This window comes from Aethalodelphis obliquidens, unplaced genomic scaffold (assembly GCF_003676395.1).
Source record: "Aethalodelphis obliquidens isolate GAN/ISIS:26980383/991018 unplaced genomic scaffold, ASM367639v1 scaffold41, whole genome shotgun sequence".
Classification (NCBI taxonomy): domain Eukaryota; kingdom Metazoa; phylum Chordata; class Mammalia; order Artiodactyla; family Delphinidae; genus Aethalodelphis; species Aethalodelphis obliquidens.
The window spans coordinates 14,408,133-14,429,898 of NW_020837985.1; the positions used below are offsets into that span (position 1 = coordinate 14,408,133).

At 49.0% G+C, this 21,766-nt stretch overlaps 1 protein-coding gene across 4 annotated transcripts in view; it reads right to left on the minus strand.

The window, feature by feature from the left end:
- TRAPPC9 (trafficking protein particle complex subunit 9) overlaps positions 1-21,766 on the minus strand; it is a 509,122-nt gene that overhangs the window by 196,641 nt on the left and 290,715 nt on the right. For all 4 annotated transcript variants that reach the window (XM_027077960.1, XM_027132545.1, XM_027077959.1 and 1 more), the window contains one exon: positions 4,748-4,890. In XM_027077960.1, the coding sequence (XP_026933761.1) occupies positions 4,748-4,890 (143 nt within the window). The remainder of the gene's footprint in view (positions 1-4,747; positions 4,891-21,766) is intronic.

Genomic DNA, 21,766 nt, shown 5'->3' on the forward strand with positions numbered 1-21,766 from the left:
CTCTTTATTATTTATTTTCACTCTTCACTCTTTATTATTTATTTTCTTTTACTTCAGTTTATTCTGGGTACATTTTGCTCTTCTTTATCTTACACAGACACTTATACCACTGATTTTAAGCCATTCAACCTCTAGCATAAACATTTAGTGTTCTATGATATCAGTTAGCTGGAGTTGTTTACTAGTCCGGTGCAAGCTTTCTGTATCTTTCCGTTTCTTTCTATATTTTCCTTGTTCTATCAAAAACTGAGAGACAAGGGCTTCCCTGGTGGCGCAGTGGTTGAGAGTCCGCCTGCCGATGCAGGGGATGCGGGTTCGTGCCCCGGTCAGGGAGGATCCCACATGCCGCGGAGCGGCTGGGCCCGTGAGCCATGGCCGCTGAGCCTGCGCGTCCGGAGCCTGTGCTCCGCAACGGGAGGGGCCACAAGAGTGAGAGGCCCGCGTACCGCAAAAAAAAAAAAAAAAAAAAAAAAAAAAACTGAGAGACGAGTGCTGAAATATCCAACTATAATTATCTGTTTTCCATCTCTCCCTTCAGATGTTGGTTTTATTTTGAAGTTATGTTTCTAAGTGCATTTGCATTTAGGATTGTCGGGTACTCTTGATGACCCTTCCGTCATTACAAATTATCTGCTTACTCTCTCTCTTTTTCTCCTGAAAGTCTACTTATTGGATAATATATCCATGCCATCTTTCTTATGATTACTGTTAACATGGCATGCCTTTTCCCCCCCATCTTTTTGCTTTTAAACTGTGCATATTTAATGTGAGTTTCTTATAGAAAACACAGAGAGTTGGCTCTTGTATTTTTATACAGTATGACAATTTCCACGCTTTTCCCCACCACATATATATCCAGTTCTTCCATCATCATTTGTTGGAAAGATTTTCATTCCACATAAAATTGTTTTCATACCTTGCTGGTCACATGATCAATCGATCATACATGAGTGAGTCTATTTCTGGACCATCTATTATGGTCCGTTGATTCTCTATCTTTACAACAATAGCATTCTCTCTTGATTACTGTAACTTTATGTTAAGTCTTCAAGTCGTATAGCTTAAGTCCTCCAACTTTGTTTTTTTGTCAAGTCATATGCTTATTCCATTGGCAATGATCTGTTCCACTGTGAAATAATTTTAAAAACAGCTTGTCAACTTCCACCCCCCCAAAAAAAAGTCCTGTTGGGATTTTAATTGGGATTGCATTGAACTTATAATCAAATTTGGGGAAACTGGTGTCCTAGCAGTAACTGACACTTCCAATCAATAAACATGGTATCTCTCCCCAACTATTTAAGTCTTTCATCCATATGTCACATCATGCACAAAACTTCATTTGAGACAGATTCTGGGAAAAACTTTAACTATAAACCCCCTCAAAGAAAAAGTGGCAGAGTATCTCTGTAACTCCGGGGGGCAAAGATTTTAAATGTAGCATTTAGTTCAGTTACAGTTCATGTAATTCTTGGTACGGTGGGTTCAAATCTACCACACTGCTATTTGTTTCTATTTAACTATATGTTCTTTGCTCCTGCTTTCTTGCCACCTCTTTCCCCCTTTGGGGGGTTTATTTTTTAGTGTTCTGTTTTATCTCTCCTGGTATACTATCCATACCTTAAGTCATTGCTCAAGGCTTTACAACATGGGTCTCTAACATCACATTCTAACTTCAAATAATATAACATTTTGCATATAAAAGTGTCCATTTCTCCCTCTTTTTCCATTTGTGACTTTTTTTTTTACATATTCTACTTCTTTATATGACATGCACTACAAAATTAAATGCTATTATTTCTTTCTTAGACAGTCAGTAGTCTTTTAAAGAAATCAAAAAGCGAGGATAAAAATTCTCATACGTAACCTGCTGACTTTATTTCCGGGATTCATCAGTCCTTAATGTAGATCTGAGTTTCCGTCTGGTATTATCTCTGCCTGATGAGCTTTTACCAGGCTGATAAAACACGAGGACTGTGTTCTCTGTCCATCTCTGATCCCAGTGGGTGCTTCACATAGCACCCAAAACATTGGAGGTGTTGGTATAAAGGTTTACAGTCTGCTAAGTGCTTTATTAGACATACAAAGAACGTACAGGGGAACCCACAGAAGGACCCCCACTCTGCCTGGTCATGGTCAGGAAAATTTTATAAAAACGTAACATATATCAATGGCAAACAGACATTTTCCAAAAGGTTAAGTGAAGGAATGATAGTTTAAGAAAAAGAACAGTTTTAGAAAAGGAGGTATGCAAAGGCACACTGGAGTAAGCTGTCCTGACACGTCCTGGTGATGGTGAGAAGCAAAGTGTCTTTCACATGAAGTGTGGAGGGACTGGGGACAAACAGCTGAAGAGGAACACCTAGATCAAAAATTTAAGTACCTTGAATATCAGAGTGGGGACTTTGAACTTTATCCCGCAGGCACTGGGGAAGTCTTTAAGCCGGACGGTGACGTGGGAACGTTCATGTGTGTCTACAGGACGATGCCGGAGCAGGGTTAGAGGCAGGGGGACTGAGTAGACGAGTATTTCTAGAGTCCCAAGGAAAGACGGCAAAGACGTGCAGTGGAATGCAGGGACATCAGCTCAACCCACAGGATTTGGGGCTCAGTTAGACTTAGCAGGAAAGGAAAGGGAGGATTAGAGGAAATCAAATCTCAAGCCCCAGAGCAGGGATCCAAAAGAAAGAGAGTGAGGTCAACAGGCGGGTAACCGGGCGCCAAACAGCACGTCAGCTAACCACCAACTCTTCTGAGCATACATTTGCACCAAACCACAAGGCAACATTTTTCTCATCTTAAACCGTCATTAAGAACTGCAGGGGCCATGACACGGAAGCCAGATATCAATAAGGCGAAAATAATCCAACTCAGTGACAACCTGTGAGGCTTCTAAGACCTATTTATATGAGCAGTGGCAGCAGGAGGTGAGGGGATGAAAAAGAACGCACACCAGGAGTGGACCAAAGCACAGGAAGGGCCTGAAAAACTCTAACGGCACCTGGCAGGCATCCTTGCCAAAGCTTCCCGCCGGCAAGTGCTTTGACGCTTTATACAAATTCAAAACAGAGGCAAGCGTTGGCAAGAAAGACCATTACTCTGTGGGTTGAAAAAGTGATAGATGATGAATGTGATCAAAATGTGCTTGGGCTGAGAAGCCCAAGCAAAGACATTAATTCTTGCTGAAGCCATTCTCCAATGGCTGGGGAGAAGGGCAGTCTTTCCTATGAAAGTCTTTCCTACCCTTACTTTTGGGGGCTGTGTCACTCTAAAGGGAGTTTTATATCGACAGTAACATCCCTCTATGATACTCTGTGGACTATAGCGCCCACTGGTGGAGGGGAGAGGGATGTTGCATGTGATGTTCTCTCCCCCACAGTCAAGGATAGACAGGTAAGTATAGCCTTAACTCCATTAAAAATAAGTAATACTGGGACTTCCCTGGTGGCACAGTGGTTAAGAATCTGCCTGCCAATGCAGGGGACACGGGTTCGAGCCCTGGTCCGGAAAGATCCCACAGGCCGCGGAGCAACTAAACCCGTGTGCCACAACTACTGAGGCTGAGCTCTAGAGCCCGCGAGCCACAACTACTGAGCCCACATGCCACAACTACTGAAGCCCACGCACCTAGAGCCTGTGCTCCGCCACAAGAGAAGACACCGCGATGAGAAGCCCGCGCACCGCAACAAAGAGTAGCCCCGCTCTCCGAAACTTGAGAAAGCCTGTGCGCAGCGGCAAAGATCCAATGCCGCCAAAAATAAATACATTTATTAAAAAAGAAAAAAAAGTAATATGAGCCCACTCTATCCTACCCCGAGATGTAATGTGCCCCTGGACGTGAGAATGTGGACATGCCCAGGGGTGATCAGGACCTGCCTTCCAGGGCGGCTCACCACCTGGGCAGGAATCTGACCCCAGAGGGTCTCCATTTGGCTGGAGCCCCACCCAGTGCTTCAGACCCCACTGCTCCCAGTTCATCACAGGTCAAATTCGGGGGTGAGGGACTGTCATTCTCCCACCTAAGGGAGGAATAACCTCTAGTATCTCTGACCACTTCTGGGTTTGAAGTAGACAAACTGGTTTCTTTCTCCTTAAAGGAAGACTAGGCCTGGAGAAGTAATCAAGAGAGAAAGCCTCTTGCAAGTAGGGTGCTCTGGGCAGAAGTGACCCCACGCTCCAGATGGCTGGGAGCTCCGCAAAGATGGGGCTGAGACGCTGGGCAGCCTGGCCCTGCCTGCACAGTCCTCCTGGGGCGCCCGAAGTGACACAGACAGATGTGCTGGACGCCTCCAGAAGTCTCCAAGACAGAGAGCCATCGGCTGAGCCCCTGCTAACAGGAGAGCTGAACCAGACTGGAGTGAGCTCCAGGCTCAGGACAACGGGCGGGAGCCCTGTCCTGCACGGTGACCACCAGAGGCAAGCATACCGCGCCACCAACAGTATTACTACAGCGCGTGAAAGGTATGAAGTCCAGGCACTCCCGTCTCAATGAAGCGGCATCGCTCTACACTGCCTGTCTTCGCGCCGCCAACAGTATCACTACAGCGCGTGAAAGGTACGAAGTCCAGGCACTCCCGTCTCAATGAAGCGGCATCGCTCTACACTGCCTGTCTTCCTGAAGAAGACCTGGGGAGGCTAAATAACTCAGCACAGTGGACAGGGGGACCACAACGAACACCAAGGTCAGAATTCCAAACATAGCGCCCTCAGACTCTAGAACACGGCAGTCAAAGAGCAGAGGTGCATTTACCTGGTTGCCGGCAGCGTACTGACTCGTGTGAAGAATACAGATGGCTCAACCTCTACGTGCAGCCCCAGCGAGAGGTTCCTGTAATATCCTTCAATGTGGCCCGGGCCTCCGGAGTATTTGAAATTCAGGATAGCTTCCAGGGTCTAAAAAGATGTAAAAAATGGTAAGTTAGTACTCTCTGTTGCCCGCCATTCCCCCAGGCAGCGGACTTCACTCAGGTAAGGCTGAAGATTATCCCAACTGGTAACGTTATTACCACGGGCAACTCTCACCCAGGGCTGGCACCTGGCACCTGACATCTGGTACCATCTTTCCTCCCATGATGCCCTGTATCTAACACCTACAATTCTCAGCCTGGAAACACGAATGGAAAGGAGCTCCAGAATTACTCTGTGATGGGATATAGCATTTGGGAGAGAAAAACACATTTCAATCAGCATCACTTAAACACACAGATCAGGTTGAGGGGGGAGGAGGGACTCCCATCAAGGAGCTAGAACGTGGCTCCCAGGCTAACAGCGAGTAAGGCTGACAAGCTACAAACTCATGACACTTCCTTGAACCCACAGAGATAAGGTCACAGGGCAACCACATAGCCAGAAGGCCAAGGAGGAACAAGGTCCTTCCAGGAGGGACAGGGTGGGGACACATCTCACCAGGGGCAGAGGCAGCCACCATACAAGCTGGCAGGAAGGAATCAGCTCAGACGTTAATGAATTGCTAAAGGCTGAGTAGGGGCTCTATTGATAGTGAGGACTCTCCAGGCCCAAGGACAGTTCCCACCCACTCCGGGTCTTCTCCGAGGACCTCCCTGGGGGCTTACACAAAGGACTGGCAGGGGCAGGAGTGCAGGGGAGCCTCCCTGGTGGTACAGGCCTGGCAGAAGGGGTCAGGAGCCACCATAGGAAGAACAAGAAACAGAAACCCCAGCTCCAATCCCCTACCCCCATCCCGACCCCATCCAGACCCTTCTCTCCTCTAAAGCAAAATCTTGAGCTTCCGGAGGAGGGGGAGCCAAGGCCAAGGGCACAAAGACAGGGGTAAACATCCGTTCTAGTGAGGGGAGGGCAGACGCTGCCGGGAGGGCCAGGAGCCGGTCCCAAGCCAGGATCCTAAAGCAATGCCACTAGAGACAGAGGCAGGAAACCCATTCATACACACTGCCCACCACTATACCAGGCAGGGGATGGCTACTCCTGGGGGAAGGGCAGGAACGCCGAGAGCCCACACGCAGGATCCAGGGGCACGGCTCCGACCTAGGACTGAGGCAGCACGAGGACAGCAAGAGGGCCCCAGCTGCTCCTGGCACAGACCTAGCAGGCACCCAGTAAGAAGCCTCTGGGGGTGGCGTGAAGGTGTGGAGAGACCCCGGCCAGGTGCTGGTGGGCAGGGAGGGCTCAGGGCTGAGGATGGAGGACCATTATGGGAAAAACCCCTGGTACCTACCTCAGCAGCCCCGACTTTCTTCCCCTTCCCCCAGCACAATTCGGAGCCTGTGCTGCACCAAGGGTAACCATAGCAACAGGAAATCTCAAACCCAGCTCAACTTCTCACTAAAATGACTCAGCCTTCCCCGGTAAGGTCCTAAAACAGGCGTCAGCACACTATGGCCCAAGGGCCAGATCTGGCCCGCAGCCTGGTTCTGTATGCCCTGGAGCTGAGAACAGTTTTCACATTTTTAAAAGGTTGTAAAACAAAACAAACGACAAAACCAAAGAAGAATATGCGACAGAGACCCTAGGCAGCCAGCAAAGCTAAAATATTTACTATACGGTCCCTCACATAAAAAGTTTACCGATAAAACACTAAGAAGAAAACAGGAGGAAATCTTCATGACCTTGGATTAGGAATGGTTTCGCAGACATGACACCAAAAGCACAAGCAACAAGAGACAACAGGCTGGTGTCTTGGAAACCCAAGGAGGGAGGAGCTCTGGGATGAAGGGCCAGAATGCCCATTGCTGCAGCCAATCCACATAAAAAGGGTCTGAGAAAGCGGCCATCACACTAATGGCGATGAACTGGTCACTAATGACCCTAGTGGAAGCCTTTTCCAGAAAGGGAAGAGTGAGGGTGAGCTCAGAGCATTGTCTGGGGCTGACAGTGCCGGACGGGAGCCTCAAAACCACGTGTTCAAGGTGGGGACTCAAGCACATTCCCACCTGCAAGAGCCAAGAGAAGCCACACTTGCCAATGGCAGAGCAGGTGCCTGCCCACCTGTCCTCCTGCTCTCCTCCCTACGCTTCAAGAGTCACACTTCAATAAGCCTTCCAGGCAAGACACGGCATTTAGCCCTCAGTCACTGCTTTCACTGACCGGTTTCCCCTCTCCAGAAGAGAGGCAGCCACAGCTACACAATTATTTAGAACTAAAGAAAACCACCTGTGTATGCATGCTGTCAGAGGCCATCCTAGGTGGAGAGTGGTTTTCCTCTGGGAAGGCCAGAGTACAGAAATTCCAGAGACAGGCAAGGCAGCCTGGCGTAGTGTTTCACCATTCTCAGCCTCGGTTTCTCAAGTGTTAAGTGGGGACAATAATTAACACCTATCTCACTGGACTTTAATGAAGATTCAGTGAGAAAACGAAGTAGCAGGACATATATGCACTCACTAAATAGGTTCCTTTCTCCTTCTGCGACATCACCACCTGACACCCTAAGGCAACACGGCTTAAAACAGGAGGAAATGTGAAACGTGTTTCAATGCCATTTGTTTATTTATTTATTTTTTATTTATTTTTTTTTTGCGGTACGCGGACCTCTCACTGCTGTGGCCTCTCCCGTTGCGGAGCACAGGCTCCGGACGCGCAGGCTCGGCGGCCATGGCTCACGGGCCTAGCAGCTCCGCACATGTGGGATCTTCCCGGACCGGGGCACGAACCCGTGTCCCCTGCATCGGCAGGCGGACTCCCAACCACTGCACCACCAGGGAAGCCCTCAGTGCCATTTATTTTATTTAACATTTTTCGTATCGTGGTAAAATACTCATAACATAAAATTTATCATTTTAACCATTGTTAAGCGTATGGTTTTGTGCATTAAGTACTTTCACATTGTTGTATAACCATCACCACCATCCATTTCCAGAATTTTTCATCTTCCCAAACTGAAACTCTATACAAATTACACAAAACAAATCTACTCCCCTCTCCCCCAGCTCCTGGCACCCACCATCTACTTTCTGTCTCCATGGATTTGACTAATCCAGATACCTCATGTAAGTGGAATCATTGCATTTTTGTCCTGTTGTGACTAGCTTATTTCCTCAGCATAGTGTTTCCAAGGTTCATCTGTGCTATAGCTTATATCAGAACTTAATTCCTTTTTAAGGCTGAATAATATTCCACTGAATGGATATACCACATGTTGTTTATCCACTCACCTGTCAACGAGCACTTACGTTGCTTCTACTTTTTGGCTATTGTGAATGATGCTGCTATGAACATGGGTGTACAAATATCTGTTTGAGACCCTGCTTTCAATTCCTTTGGGCATATCCCCAGAAGTGGAACTGCTAGATCACATGATAATTCTGTATCTAATCTCTTTAAGGAATCACTATACCATTTTCCACAATGGCTGCACCATTTCACATTGCTACCGGCAATGCACAAGGATTCCAATCTCTCTACATCCTCAACAATACTTGTTTTTTTTTCCTGTTTGCTTGGTCTGTTTTTTAATAATCACCATCCTAATGGGGGTGAAGTGGTATCTCATTTTGGTTTTGATGTGCATTCGCCTAACGACTAATGATGTTGAGTATCTTTTTATATGCTTACTGGCCATTTGTACATCTTCGTTGGAGAAATGTCTATTCAAGTTCCTCAGTCCCATTTTAAAAGCTCATTGTTCCAACTCACCTCCCACCACTCCTCAAGACCTATATGTTTACAGGGTCCCTTGAACTTTGGTCCTACTAATTCTCTCAACCTGTATAAATGTTACTCCTACTTCATGGCCTCTCAAAAGCCATGCCTTCTCCAGTAAGATGGCTATACTGCCTTACTTTAAAAGGACTCCGTGAAATACAGATTTTTAAAAAATACTCAAGGATCATATTTTGGTTTCACCAAAGTCCCAAATTTTCCCATAGCATAAAGCACTGTACCGTCATCTCAAAAGGATTGCCAATTTTATGTCTTATACTTCTGAAAACCCTTGTTTGTGAGCAGAAGGTAAGACCCCCTCATACACACATCCAAATAAACCTTTCTGGAACGACTTTCTCAGTCCAGCTGACTCTCATCTGTTTGGTCTATTCTTTCATTCCTCTTTTCAGTCACTTCCCGGGTACTTTCTGAGTGCCAGGATCTGTGCTTAGAACAATGAATACAGTCTGGTCCCTGATCCCAGAAAGCTCACTAAATGTTGAGTCAATGAATGTCTGAGTAAATTAAATGATAAATAAGCAAATAAAACCAATCCATCACCCAACACATACATGGCAGCTTCCACAAATTGCAAGCATGGTGGTCAAGGAAATAAACAGGTTCTCAATTATGGCCTTGAAAAGCCAAAATCTGTGAAGTAATAAAAATGTCACACTGTCTTTTTTGTTTTTTAAGGTAAACTTAAAAGTTGTCTCCAGGTAGTGATAGAGTAGAAATCACCTGGGAAATGAACAAAAAATACACAGAGATAGATAACTGTCAAGTACCATATAACAAAGAAGAAATAGTCTGTGTTTCTATCTTCTTGGAATTGGCTGTTTATTTACTCTGTAGAGAAGCAAGGAAAAGATATAATTATGGGGGAAAATATGTAATTTATGAAAATCAAGCACAGAAAAGATTTTCTAAAATTGAGTATTACTGCCTTTCTTCCTTGATTAAAAAAAAAAAAAAAAAACCTCAGTCCCCCAAAATTAGAATATCTTAATAAAGCCATAAAGTGGGGTGATAAAAGACAAAGGATGTCCAAGCTTTATTTCCTCAAAATATAAGGAGAAACAATGCAGTACTCTGCCATAAGACTTTCCCTTCTTAGAACATGCGATGGTCTTTACTTTGAGGGAAGACTATTATAAAAATCAGAAATGGGCAAAGAATTAGAGAAAAGTTACTTTCTAGGTATACTATCAATATAATTTATTATTTGAGCTAAAATGAAAGGTCTTTCAAGAGCTACCTTTTATTGGGCACCTACTAAGTGTCAAATGCAATGCTAAGTTGTCTTCACACATGGGCTCTAATGTTATGAGCCCTACAAGGAAAGTCCAGTTTTCGCAAACAAGCAGTTAGGTGACTGGCCTATGCCACACACCCAGGGAGTAGCACATCCAGGGTTCAAATGCAGAGCTGCATGGCTGCACAGCCCTCTCTCTTTCATGTATGCAAACTGCTCAGAACAGCATTCATTCATTCATTCATCCACCCACTCATTCACTCACTGACCCCGAATGAATGTCTACTAAGTGTAAGGGACTATGGCAGATGACACAATGCCACCCCTGAGGGCTTGCTCAGGTCTAGTCAAAGACACAAGCCCCTAGATATCTAAGACAGTTGTGATATATTACATCAGAGAGGAGCGTCCTAGTATATACAAGGATACAGGGGAAAAAAGCCCGTGTGTGTCAGGTGTAGAGTTGGATAGGAAGAGCAAACAACCCAGCAAGGAAGGGAGGACTGGGCAATTATTAAATAGAAATCGGACAAATAATGGGAGAAAAAAATCAATTGAGCTAAAACCTATTTTGTGAAAATATCAATAAAAGTGACAATCCTCTAAGTTAGGCTGATCAAGGAAAAAAGAAGTGAGAAACTAATTACTAACATCAGGAATGAAAACGAGTATCTGTACAGATCGTGCTCACATGAAAAAGACGGTAAAGAAAGAGTGTAGACAATTCAGTGCCAATAGATTCAACAACTCGGGTAAAATGGGCACGTTACCAACGGAACCAACAAGAAATAGAAAACCTGAAGAGCCTCCTGCTAAGTGAAGACATTGGATTCATAAACTAAAACACCCTTCTAGTAGGAATGGATCTGAGCAACACCAACCATCAAAACAGCTCCTCCTCAAGAAGCCCAGAAGTCCCCTGGTGACTGAGAAGGGTCAGGACATGAGGTCCAGATGGAGGAACATGTGTCTGGGGACTGTTAAAAGGCCAAAAGTCTGATTTCTGGTACCAAGAAAAGCAGCCGTTTCATCTTTTTTGTTGTGAGCACACGTTCACATCATTTGACCATTCTTTTTTTTAATTGACCTGTCAGGTTTTTTCTTCCAGATATCTAGGAGGTTTTATATATTGAGGAAATAAATTACTCCTTGCCTGATATAAGCTGCAAATATTTTTTCACATTTGGATAGTATCTTTGGGTTTATTTACGATGTTCTTCGCCTTGCAGAAATGTTTAATTTTTTTGCAGTTAATGCATCAGTCTTCTTTTTTATGTCCCTTGCACCTTTTTCATGGCTCCTGAATCATGGTTAGAAACACTCTCCACACTCCAAGGTTATAAAATATTATTCTCCCCTGTTTTCCTCTATGATTTTAAGGTTTATCTTTTAAACTTTTAACTTCAATATTATCTCAAAGTGACAGGAAATTTGAAAGGAAAGTACAAAAACCACCCCGTTACCCAACTCAACAACTTTTCACATCTTCTCTCATTTTTAAATTCCCTCTCTTCAGATAGAAACAGAAGATAGATAGATACATAGATAGATAGATAGATAATGAAATAATGACGATAATGGTGTCTGCAAGTTCTGTTCCTATTTTTCCATTAGTAATGAACAAGCAATTTGTGTGGAGATGCTTTGAGAGGTGATAAACACCTTATTCCTCATTAAACTCTCACTCACCAGCTTTAGCATCCATTGACGATTTTCTAACAACACAATTTTCTTTTGCTACTAAGATGCTCTTGCTTCAAGGCTTTTCCAGTGAACAAACCTGAGAAATATGTGTCTGTACATACATACATACATACATACATATATATTGGCACCTTGCTGTAGATAGATATGGATATAAGTATATATATAAGATACAGAAATAAACAGGGAGTTCAGAGTGACACCTCAAGTTCCAAATTTACACCACAAGATTCATTCTCATTTTCCCACACCTGTGACAACCTTCTCTAATGTGAGAAACGTAGGGTGCATCGTGCACCCTCCTCCACAGGACACAAGTCAGTGCCTGTTGTCCCCACCTCAGCCGAGGGCCCACAGGGAGAGGACTCCCGGCGTTCCACCATTAGACCCGGCACCTGCCCTTCATGGGTATGGGCGGGACAGAGAGCTCAAGTCCACCCTAAGACTCCGGGCCCAATGCCAAGTGCACTATAAGATCCCATCCAACGTTAAATCCGCGACAACAGGTCTGCCTTTGATCTCATCAGACTCACACCGTGGCACCTTCGTTAAGCGCCTAATGGCATTCCAACCTCGAGTGTGGAACCGTAGTCAGGTCCCTTCGCTGTGCGCTGCCTCTTTGATAGGCCTGGGCCCACATGGTCTGTTAACCTGGGCTGGAAGCATGGACACTCATTCTTTCAGATGGCTGAGATGAAATTACGGCTTTACGCCAGAGACGTACAAGAATCAGAGGCTGCCGAAGCCCGACGAGGCTACTCAGGATACAAGGCAGTGACCACTGCAAAGCCCGCGTGTCACGAGGCTCTGCTTTCCCTGGAACTGGGCTGCTCCTGATTTAATTTATTTCTGCTGATGTTTTCAGTTATTCAACAACCCTTCTAGCCTGTGGCCTTTGCCCCTTTCTCACTCCAGCAAACGTCCTTCTCTAAACAGAAGACAAACTTTCTGACGCTTGGCCAGCCATGGCACTTCTAGGTCCCCGGAGCAGGTGACCCTGGTAAATCCCACCCCCTTCGGAACCTCCACCCTTTATCTTCACAGTGGGAGGCAATTTAACAGCTGCTTTACAGAATTCTTTTCCAGCTCAGTTGGTACAACAGGCCAAGACCAGAGCCGCCTGTCCTGCCCAGACCTCAGGAGTCCCACGCCCAGGATGAAAGCTGAGCAGCTGAGACTGAGGGGCGCCCTTGTAAGCCCTCTGTTGGGCTTCTGTCCCCGACAGCAAAGGCTGACTCTGGCACCTAGAATTTCTTCTTCTGGTCTATAATCTGCTCTCCCATTTTGAGATCCTCCAGAACATCTCGGCCAACAGGAAAAGAGGTTAAGGAAATAAAACTGCATTTTAATGGCCATCTATTACTATACATTGAATTCCACTTTCTTTATGCATCGTGTAGTTTAAGCCTCAAAATCCTTCAGAGAAGAGCTCATTAGCCCCATTTTGCAGGTGAGGGAAGGAGGCTTAAGGAAGATTAAGCAGCATGTCCCAGACCACCCCTCTGCGGAGAGAGCGTGTTCTCCGTTCTCCTGTTTCCACGTGAAGGACTTTCCCCGAGGACTCTCTCCCTCACTCTTCCATGCCCTGGTTCACATGGAAAACACTGGCTACCCCAACTCCCACTGGCCACCCTGAGGCCTGAGAGACCAATACCGGGGTTCTCTGGTTGGATTTTATAGCCCACCTCTGCCCGGCACCTCTCCTCACTGAGGAGCTCTACCCCAGAACTCGTGTCAGTCCCCAGGAGAGCTCGTTTCAACACAGTGCTGGGCCCCACAGCAGCGTTTCTGATTTGCAGGTCCAGACGGGGCCCGAGAATTTGCACTTCTAAGGAGAGCCCAGGATGCTGAAGCTACTGGTCCAGAGACCACACTCTGAGAGCCACCACGTGCAGATGGGGAGAGGAGGACGGCCTCCCTGACTGGTGAGATGGGAAAGGATGGGTCTTGTGGGCTCTACCCCTTCCCTGTCCTCCACTGGCCCTGCAGGCTGGCCCGAGTCCTAGAGCCGGCCCTGCGGGTGAGAATCATGGACTTCAGCTCTGCCCTTGACTGTGTGCACACGCTAATTCCACGGTGAGGTGCTGGGGAGCCCACGTGGCCACAGCCAGGCCGGCCCTCCCACCTAGCTTCTCCGGGTTGGTGAGCTGACCATGCCACTCCTGCACACACCTCTCTGATGTTCCAAACTTAGACTGTGCAAGCAGGGTGCTAGCTGGGCTCCTCTCAAACCCTGTTACCCGTGTGAAGACAGCCTGGGGCTGACAGTCTAACACCACCCACCTTCCACGGTTCCTCGGCAGGCCAGGGAAAGCCACCACCCCGACTGTCCAAGAGACGTCCACTGAGCCCCGTCCCGGGCTGTCCACCATGCCGCACGCCCTGCCGAGAGCACGAGGAGGGGGTCAGACTGTTCCGGAAGAGGCTGGAGACGAGAGGAAACCAGGCTGACCCTTTGCCAGTGTGACGTTGGACCCCAGCTGCATGAAGGCAGGAAAGATGGGACGCGGACCAGTGGCGACAAGCAGGGCACCCTGGCAGGCCAGCCGCCGAGCTCTGGCCAGAGCTCCCTCAGGGCCTGGGACTGAGTGCTGGGCCACAAGCAGCTGAACCACAATGACAGAAACAAGTCACAACAGACCCAGACGTGGCTTTACACTTAGCCACTGACTCTGAAGACCTCACCTCTCGAGACCATTGGCCTACAGAGCCTCCCAAGTGCTGATAATACAACTGTGGCTTGAGATGTAGAGAACAAATGTATGGGCACCAAGGGGGGTAAGTGGCGGGGTGGGGTGGGGGTGGGATGAATTGGGAGATTGGGATTGACGTGTAGACACTGATGTGTATAAAATGGATGACTAATAAGAACCTGCTGTATAGAAAAATAAATACAATTTAAAAATTCAAAAAAAAAAAAAAGAAACTGTGGCTTGGACTTGTGATTTGTCCAGCCAGTCGCAAAGCTTGTCCAAGGCAGAATTTAATGCCACACCTGCCCAACTCCTAACTCCCTGTAATAGACAGCCATGGCACCGCTGTAGAAACAGTCATTATAACCCACTTAAATTCAGGCCCAGCCCTGAGAGTCCCTCCAGGCACGGCGGTGCCCCCAGGGCTGGCGCACAGCCTGGCACGCTGCCCAATGGAGGAGTTCAATCATCGCTTACCAATTAAATAAATAAATGAATGAAAGGAGTACCTTCAGCATTGATATAAAGAGCTTTCAGAGGATTACGGCTTCCTAGCCTCTGGGAGAATAAATCTCTATTATGAATGGAAACCTTATAGTCCCGCAGATGCTTTTTTTTCTTAATGCACAGCTGCATAAGAGGAAATTATCCCTTGTGTGCTAAATACGCCTTTCTAATTACACTCACCTAAGACACATTCACTCTAAAGGCTAAGAATAGCTAAATAACATAAATGACAAAGGAGTAACTTCTGTGTCAGCTGAAAACATTAAGCCAGAGGTAAGCCAGGATTAGTGAACAGTCAATAAGTCATCGCAAAGGATCACTAGTATTAAAAACAAAACAGATGCACAACGAGGGCAGAGAACGTCCCCCCCAAATGGGAGCCAAGCCGCCGCCAAGGCGTTTGGTTTCCTGCCTGCCTTGAGTCCTTGCCTCTGGCCACCCTGCCGGGGGCACGGCTGAGGAAGAGAAAGGTGGCAGCTGGGAGCCCGAGGGCCCGTGCGCGGTCAGACGCCGCCGTGCACTTGCTGGCGGGGTGCCCGGGGCAGGCGGCCTCGCTCCAGCTTCGGGCTCCTCTGCGCGACGACACGACGAGGGCCCCCTCCCTGCTGGGCGGTTGTGAGCAATGAGTGAGAAAACGAACAAGGGCGGTGGGTTTAACAAGCCTCAGCTCCCTCTGCTTCCTCAGGGAGGACACCTCCCTCCTGACAAAGATGAAGGCGGACGCTCGCGGCCTCTTGGGGAGATGAAACCAACGGTCCAAGCGCAAGGACGCCGCCCGCTCAACCGCCACACAGCCAGGAGCCCCAGATCCACTGTGTTCCGTGACTCCTTCCTTTCTCCAAACAGTCGCTCTGACTCAGTGTTATTCTACTTCACCAAGAAAAGTGAAAAGCAGCTATCACCAAGATGACGATTTGAATGTATTGATAGTTAATATTCTAGCAGTACTGGCTTTCCAGACATGAGTTGTCCTTTTCAAAAGAATGGTAGAATTGCAATGAGAAGCAAAAGGAATTCGGGGACTGTTTTTACAGGAAATGTGGGGCGGGATCCAGACTGCATTATGAGGCAAGCCCACCTTCTACCTAAGGAACACCCGGATAAGAAGCCCCCAGGGTTGGGAGGGGAGACTAAAGAGACGGGTGTGGGCAGGCTGAGAGCCATGCTGCCCCCCACTCCTCCTCACAGGGAGGGTGAGAGGGAACTTCCCCCGATGCCTCACAGCCACTGAACCCCACAGCATATTTAGAGTCTCAGAGTACCTCCCACCAATATTTATATTTAGTTTTCAATAAGAGGAAAACTAGCAACTTTTGAGCAGAGACCTGACAGGTACCTCCTTAGCCACGGGATCAAAGTTGCCATCGTCAGGAACGAGACATAAAGGCACCAGTGCCTCCTGGGTGATGCCTTGAGAAAGGCACACATTGCTCTGAGCTGTTCCTGCCCAAAATGCGTAACACCCATTTAATCACCCAGAAATATCAGACAGTCCCAAATTGAGGGACATTCTAAAAAAAATAGCTGGCCGGTACCCTTCTCACGTGTCAAGACCATGGGAGACAACGACGGACTGAGGACCATCCCGATGAGAAGGGATGAAGGATGCCTGACTCCCAGACGCACTGCCCCGTCCTGCACCGAATCCTGACCCAGAAAATGGAAGCTAGAGAAGTGGCCGGAAAACCACAACAGGGTTACGAGTTACGAGCATTGTATTAAGGTTACTTTCCTGGCTTCGCTAACTTTACCGTGGTTACGCAGGACATTAGCACTTGGAGAAGCCAGGGGAAGGGTAGGAATAAATTCTCTGTACTCTTTTGGCACCTTTTTTGTAAATCTGAAATTGGTTCAAAAGACAAAGTTGAAAATGGTTAACGGTGAGCAGGGAGCAGCTGCGGCAGCAGCTGTGATACACTGAGCACCTTCTTAGTGCAGACAACACACGGATGGCGGGGCCCACGCCAGCCTGTGCACTCCCACCTGCAGCCTACTGTGCCCACTTCACAGATGAGGAGACTGAGGCAGACGGAGGAAGGTCCCACAGGTGCCGAGCGGTGGATCGGGGTTAGGAGGACGGGGAGGTGAGAGGCGCCCACACCAGTAACACCACAGGCTGGCTTTGCCATCACAGGTGAATGACGGTGGCCCAGGGCCTCTGCCTGCACAGCCCTCAGAAGGAAAGCTCCTGGAGCACTTCCCAAGGTGAGGCCGTGCCCTGAGGGAGGCGGGAGGGCGCTGGGAGCCGCAGGCAGGGAAAGGCCTGAGCACCTGTCCTGCCTGGGCCCATTCACGAGCCCCTCGCCTCTCGGTTCTCACCTTCAAAGGGAATCCTGGGGGTCTCTTCACCCCGGCCAGAGAGCGCTGGCACCGGCCCAAATGTGGCCACAAAAATGACTAAAGAGTCATCCATTCAGTCCGCAGTGACGCTGAAAGCTTAAGGTCCCCAGGAGTGCAGAGAACACTGAGACTGGACCTGGGCAGAGCAGAGCTGGGAAGGAGACGACCCCCTGAGCATCTGCGTGATGTGAAGCCCACCCACCTGCTGAAAGGTTACGCACATGCTTTCACTTGATTATCATGAAGTCTTACTAGATTTGTATTACATTTGCTTTTTATAGATGAGAAGAGAGATCTGCAAAGGTCAAGGTACGAAGTCCTTGCAGCTGGAGCTGGAAACAACCTCTGCCCCAGCAGCGCCAGGTGTGTCTCCATTGCACCAGATTTCCCCTAGGGACACACAAACAACCACAACCGTCTGCTGGGCACTCACATCTAGCCCCCCTCATTTAGACTGAGAGAATTTTCTTACCAAAAAATAATTTCTCTAAATGCTGTCGGGTACAAACATCATCTCAAGCAGGAGGCTGGGTCAGAAGGAGCACAGAGAAGCAAAGCAGCACAACCGCTCAGATACTCAAGACACTTAAATACGGTCAGAGGCGGCGGGCCCCACACCCACACACCACGCGAATGCGGCGCGTCAGCTTCTCAACCGCTCTGGCCTCCGCTTCCCCTGGTGGAGAGGTGGGCCTGGCATGCTGGGCCGGCGGCGTCACGTCTAGGGGCCCACGTGCGGGAGCAGCAAGCCTAGCCCGGCGCCTGGGAAGAGCGCAGCGAACCACAGGCGGGGCAGGGGGCTGGGGTGGAGGGAGCCAGCAAGCGAGTCTCCCCCGACCCTCCGCGTCCAGGGCAGCGTCGCGTCTCCTGGAGCGGCCACGTCCATGGCCCACAGGCCGTGGGCGGCCTCACATCACACTGTGTGCCAGCTTTTGTCTTCCTAAGCACAGCACATACGGGAAATTCTTGGCAAATGTGGCAGCTCACGGGGTCCAGTCTCCGGGATGCTGTCCCTGCTTGGTTGTAGAAGATTCCTGGGTCAGCCCTCAAATGAGCTGAGATCAAAATCAGTGTCAATGGAAAATTAATTTCCTTTCCCCCCGTCACTTCTCAGAATCTTTAATATATAAGGTGCCGGGGAGGGGTGGGCTGGTGCACTCTGATGTCACTTTATGGCTCGTTCCAAATGCCCTGTAAACATTCGCAGGGCTCAGTGTCAACTCAAGGGCAAATAAATGCGAATATTAACCCACTGATGAAACCGCCTTGCAACTCCCTCCCGACTTTCCTCTTTCCCTGCATCAGGACGCTGCCCTCACCTCTCTGAGCCCCATCTTCCTGGCTTCCTCCATGAAGGCTTCCTCATCCCTTCAACCATCCATGTATCCATCCATCCATCCATCCATCCATCCATTCGTTCGTTCGTTCATTCATTCAGCATCTCCTGCTCACTAGACACCTCTGGCTCCGGGCCAGCTGTGCACCAGGATACAGGGATGGAAAGGCAGGGCCTGGAACCACAAGTTCTCACAGAAGGGTAGGAGAAGACACCACAGAGACAAGCCAGGCAGGAAGGGCCCTGGGGAAACACGCGAGACGGCAATGGGTCTCCACGAAGGGCTGGGGGGAAAGCAGACGGTGTGGGGAAAAGACTTTTCAGGCAAACGGAACTGCATTTGGCAAAGCAAGCAAACACGGGATGCCCCGATCGGAGAATCGCTTGTCATAGCAGGCGGGCTTCCGGCCAGAGCAGAAAGAGCGACAGACGGAAAAAGAGGGAGGAACTGAGATGGAGAGGCAGGCGGAGGCCAGATTACGAAGGGCCTTCGAGGCAGTAGCTCTCAAACTCTGCTGCAGACCGAATACTCCCAGACATTGTGCGGGCAGTGGTGCCGTTTCTTAAATCTATGGCGGCGAAGCACCATCTCCAGAAGACAGATTATACCCATCCAAGTGTCAAGTTCAAAGAGTTCTGACAAATATACACTCGGATAATTGACACAGCAAAAAAGATAAAGCTTGTCCATCATCGCCCCTCCAAAGTTCCTCTCTGCCCCTGTCGGGCAGTTCACAGCGCTCCCAGCCCTCGGGAAAGCAGAGATCTGCTCTCTACCACCCTAGATGGGTTTGCTTATTCTAAAATTCACACAAGTGGAATCACACAGCATGTACTTTCTGTGTCTGGCGGCGTAATGAAACCCATTCCTGTTTCTACGTGCGTTGCAGCTTGTTCCTTGTTATCGCCAAGAGTACTCCACAATCCTACAACCATCGATTTATGTGCTGTTGGACACAGGGGTTATTTCCCGTTTGGGGTTGTCCTGAACAAATGCGATGAACACTCACGTGTAAGTCTTGCGGAGATACAAGTTTTCATTTCTCCTGGGTAAGTACCGAGTAGGAAGACTGCTTCCTGGCACGGGAACTATAGGTTTAACTTGCAAAGAAACCACCAACAGTCCTGCAAAGTGGACGGACCATTTTACGCTGTCCCCAGCAGCACACGTGTCTCATTTCCTCCACTCCTCGCTGACTATCCAGGGCAGCGGTTGTGCAGGTGTGTCTCATGGTGGTTTCGCCTTTAATTCCCCCGAAAATTTATGATCGTCCTCACCTTTTCACAGGTGTGTTGGCCATTCATATACCTTCTTTTGGTGGGCCAAATTTTTGCACCCTTTTTAACTGGGTGGTTTTATTAAGTTATATAATGTATTTATGTATTCTACAAACAACTCCAATGGTATTTTCAGCAATAAAAGTTCCCATTTGTTCTTTTTCTCTTGTTTCTTTCCTCATTCTGTCTCTATGTTTCATTAAATCCTTGAGCACAGCTCTAATAACTGTGGCCACATCGGGGTATGCTGACACGCTCACAGCCTAATCATTTCCGAGTCTGTTGCAAGGCACGGACTCTTCTCCATGGGATGCTTCCTGTGTTTCTCCTTCTTTTCAGGTGTTGGTGGGTTTCGTGTTGAGACCCGGAGGTCTGCGTCTCTCTCGTCTTCCTTCCAAGAGTGTCGGAGCCGGTTTCGGCTGGCGGTGAAGGAGCTCAGCCTGCTCTTTCCCAGGCTTGTTTTTCAGCTCTCTCGGGCAAGTCTCGAGGCGTGAGGGGTGGCCCTCACCTGGCGGTGGCTCCGCCTGAGAAGCCGCAGGTGTTCACCATGACTGCCCCCAGCCATGCGAGAGTGAGCCCGTGGCGCCGTGCAGCTCACAGCCTTGGTGGTTCTTGTCCTGGCTCCCGGGGGTCTCTGCCTCCATGGGGAAGGCTTAGGGTTCAGCAGTGAGCTGAAGGTGACCCCTATGCAGATCTGGAGCTCTCTCTTTGCTAGATCCTTTCCTGGTCCTCTGCCCCGCAGTTTCAGCCACCTCAGCCTTCCTAGACACTGACCTGCATCCCCTCAGCTCAGCAAAGCTGCCATATTCCTGGCTTGAGTTCCTGCTACCCACACCTTGGCAGGACGCCAAGGCAATCAGAGGGCTCACCTCATTGTTTCTCTTCCTTCAGGGGTCACACAGCGCTGTGCTGGTTTTTTGTCATCTTTCTGTGGTCTGACAACTGTTATTTAAATCCTTTCTTCCCCAATTTCCTAGCGGTTTACAGCAGGAGGGCAAGCCTGCCACCAATTAACTCCATCATGGCAGAAGCTGGCGTTCACCTGGCGAGCCTTTGGAACAACAAAGTCAATGCACAGGCCACATTCCAGACCAACTGAATCAGAATTTACGGGAAGGTCCCAGGGTCGGTAGTTTTTAAGGTCACCAGGTGGTGCCAATGTTGAGCCAGTCTGAGAAACAGGGCCTTGCAAGGGAGAGGTCGCATGGTACAGGCCAACGCTTGTCAGTCACATTAAAACTGCCTGGGAGACTGTACAAACCCCACCTCAGATTCTGATTTGGCCAGCCTGGCATGAGACGCGGGCATTTTTTTTTTTTAATATCCCCGGATGCTTCAGATCTGATTTGAAGCCAGAATGGAGAACCAGATCTATGGGCACTGGGGAGCCATCGGAAGATTTCAAACACCGCGAGGCTGCCATCCGGTCGCGTTAGGCAGTTGGTGTAATCCCTCGATTCACAAATGTCCCCAAGCTCCGCGACGGGGCAAGTCGCCCACAGGAACACGGTCCGACGGCCTGTTTCGGCCGCTCCTGCGGGCTCCCGGCCGCCCTCTCGGCGCTGGGCCGCAGCTTCAATCCTGACCCCTAGTCCACACAGTCGCCCTCCGAGGAGCTGGGGCTATGGACACAGACAGGGCTGGTCTCCGCCCTCAAGGAGCCCGCGGTCACGGGCGGGGGGGAATCGGAGAAGCAAACGGACGCAGCAGATGAGCACAGTGCTTGGGGCGCTCCGAGAGGGGCTGGTGGCACGCTGGGGAGCCAGTCTGGGAAGCCGCCCCAGAAGACGGGTGTCTGCGCTGGGTTCTCAAGGCTCAGGTGGCGTCAGCAGGATGAAGGAAGTGGAAGCGTTCGGCACATGCTCTCAGCCTAAAGCGAGAGGAGTACGAGGCTGACTAGACCAGGAGCCTGGGTGGGAGGGCAGGAGGGCCGGGAGGAGGGCGGTGGCCAGGGGCCACGCCGTGGGGACACGGACCTCACTGTGCACTGCCCCGGCCCCAACATACACGCGTGGGTGCCCAGTACACAGAGGTACT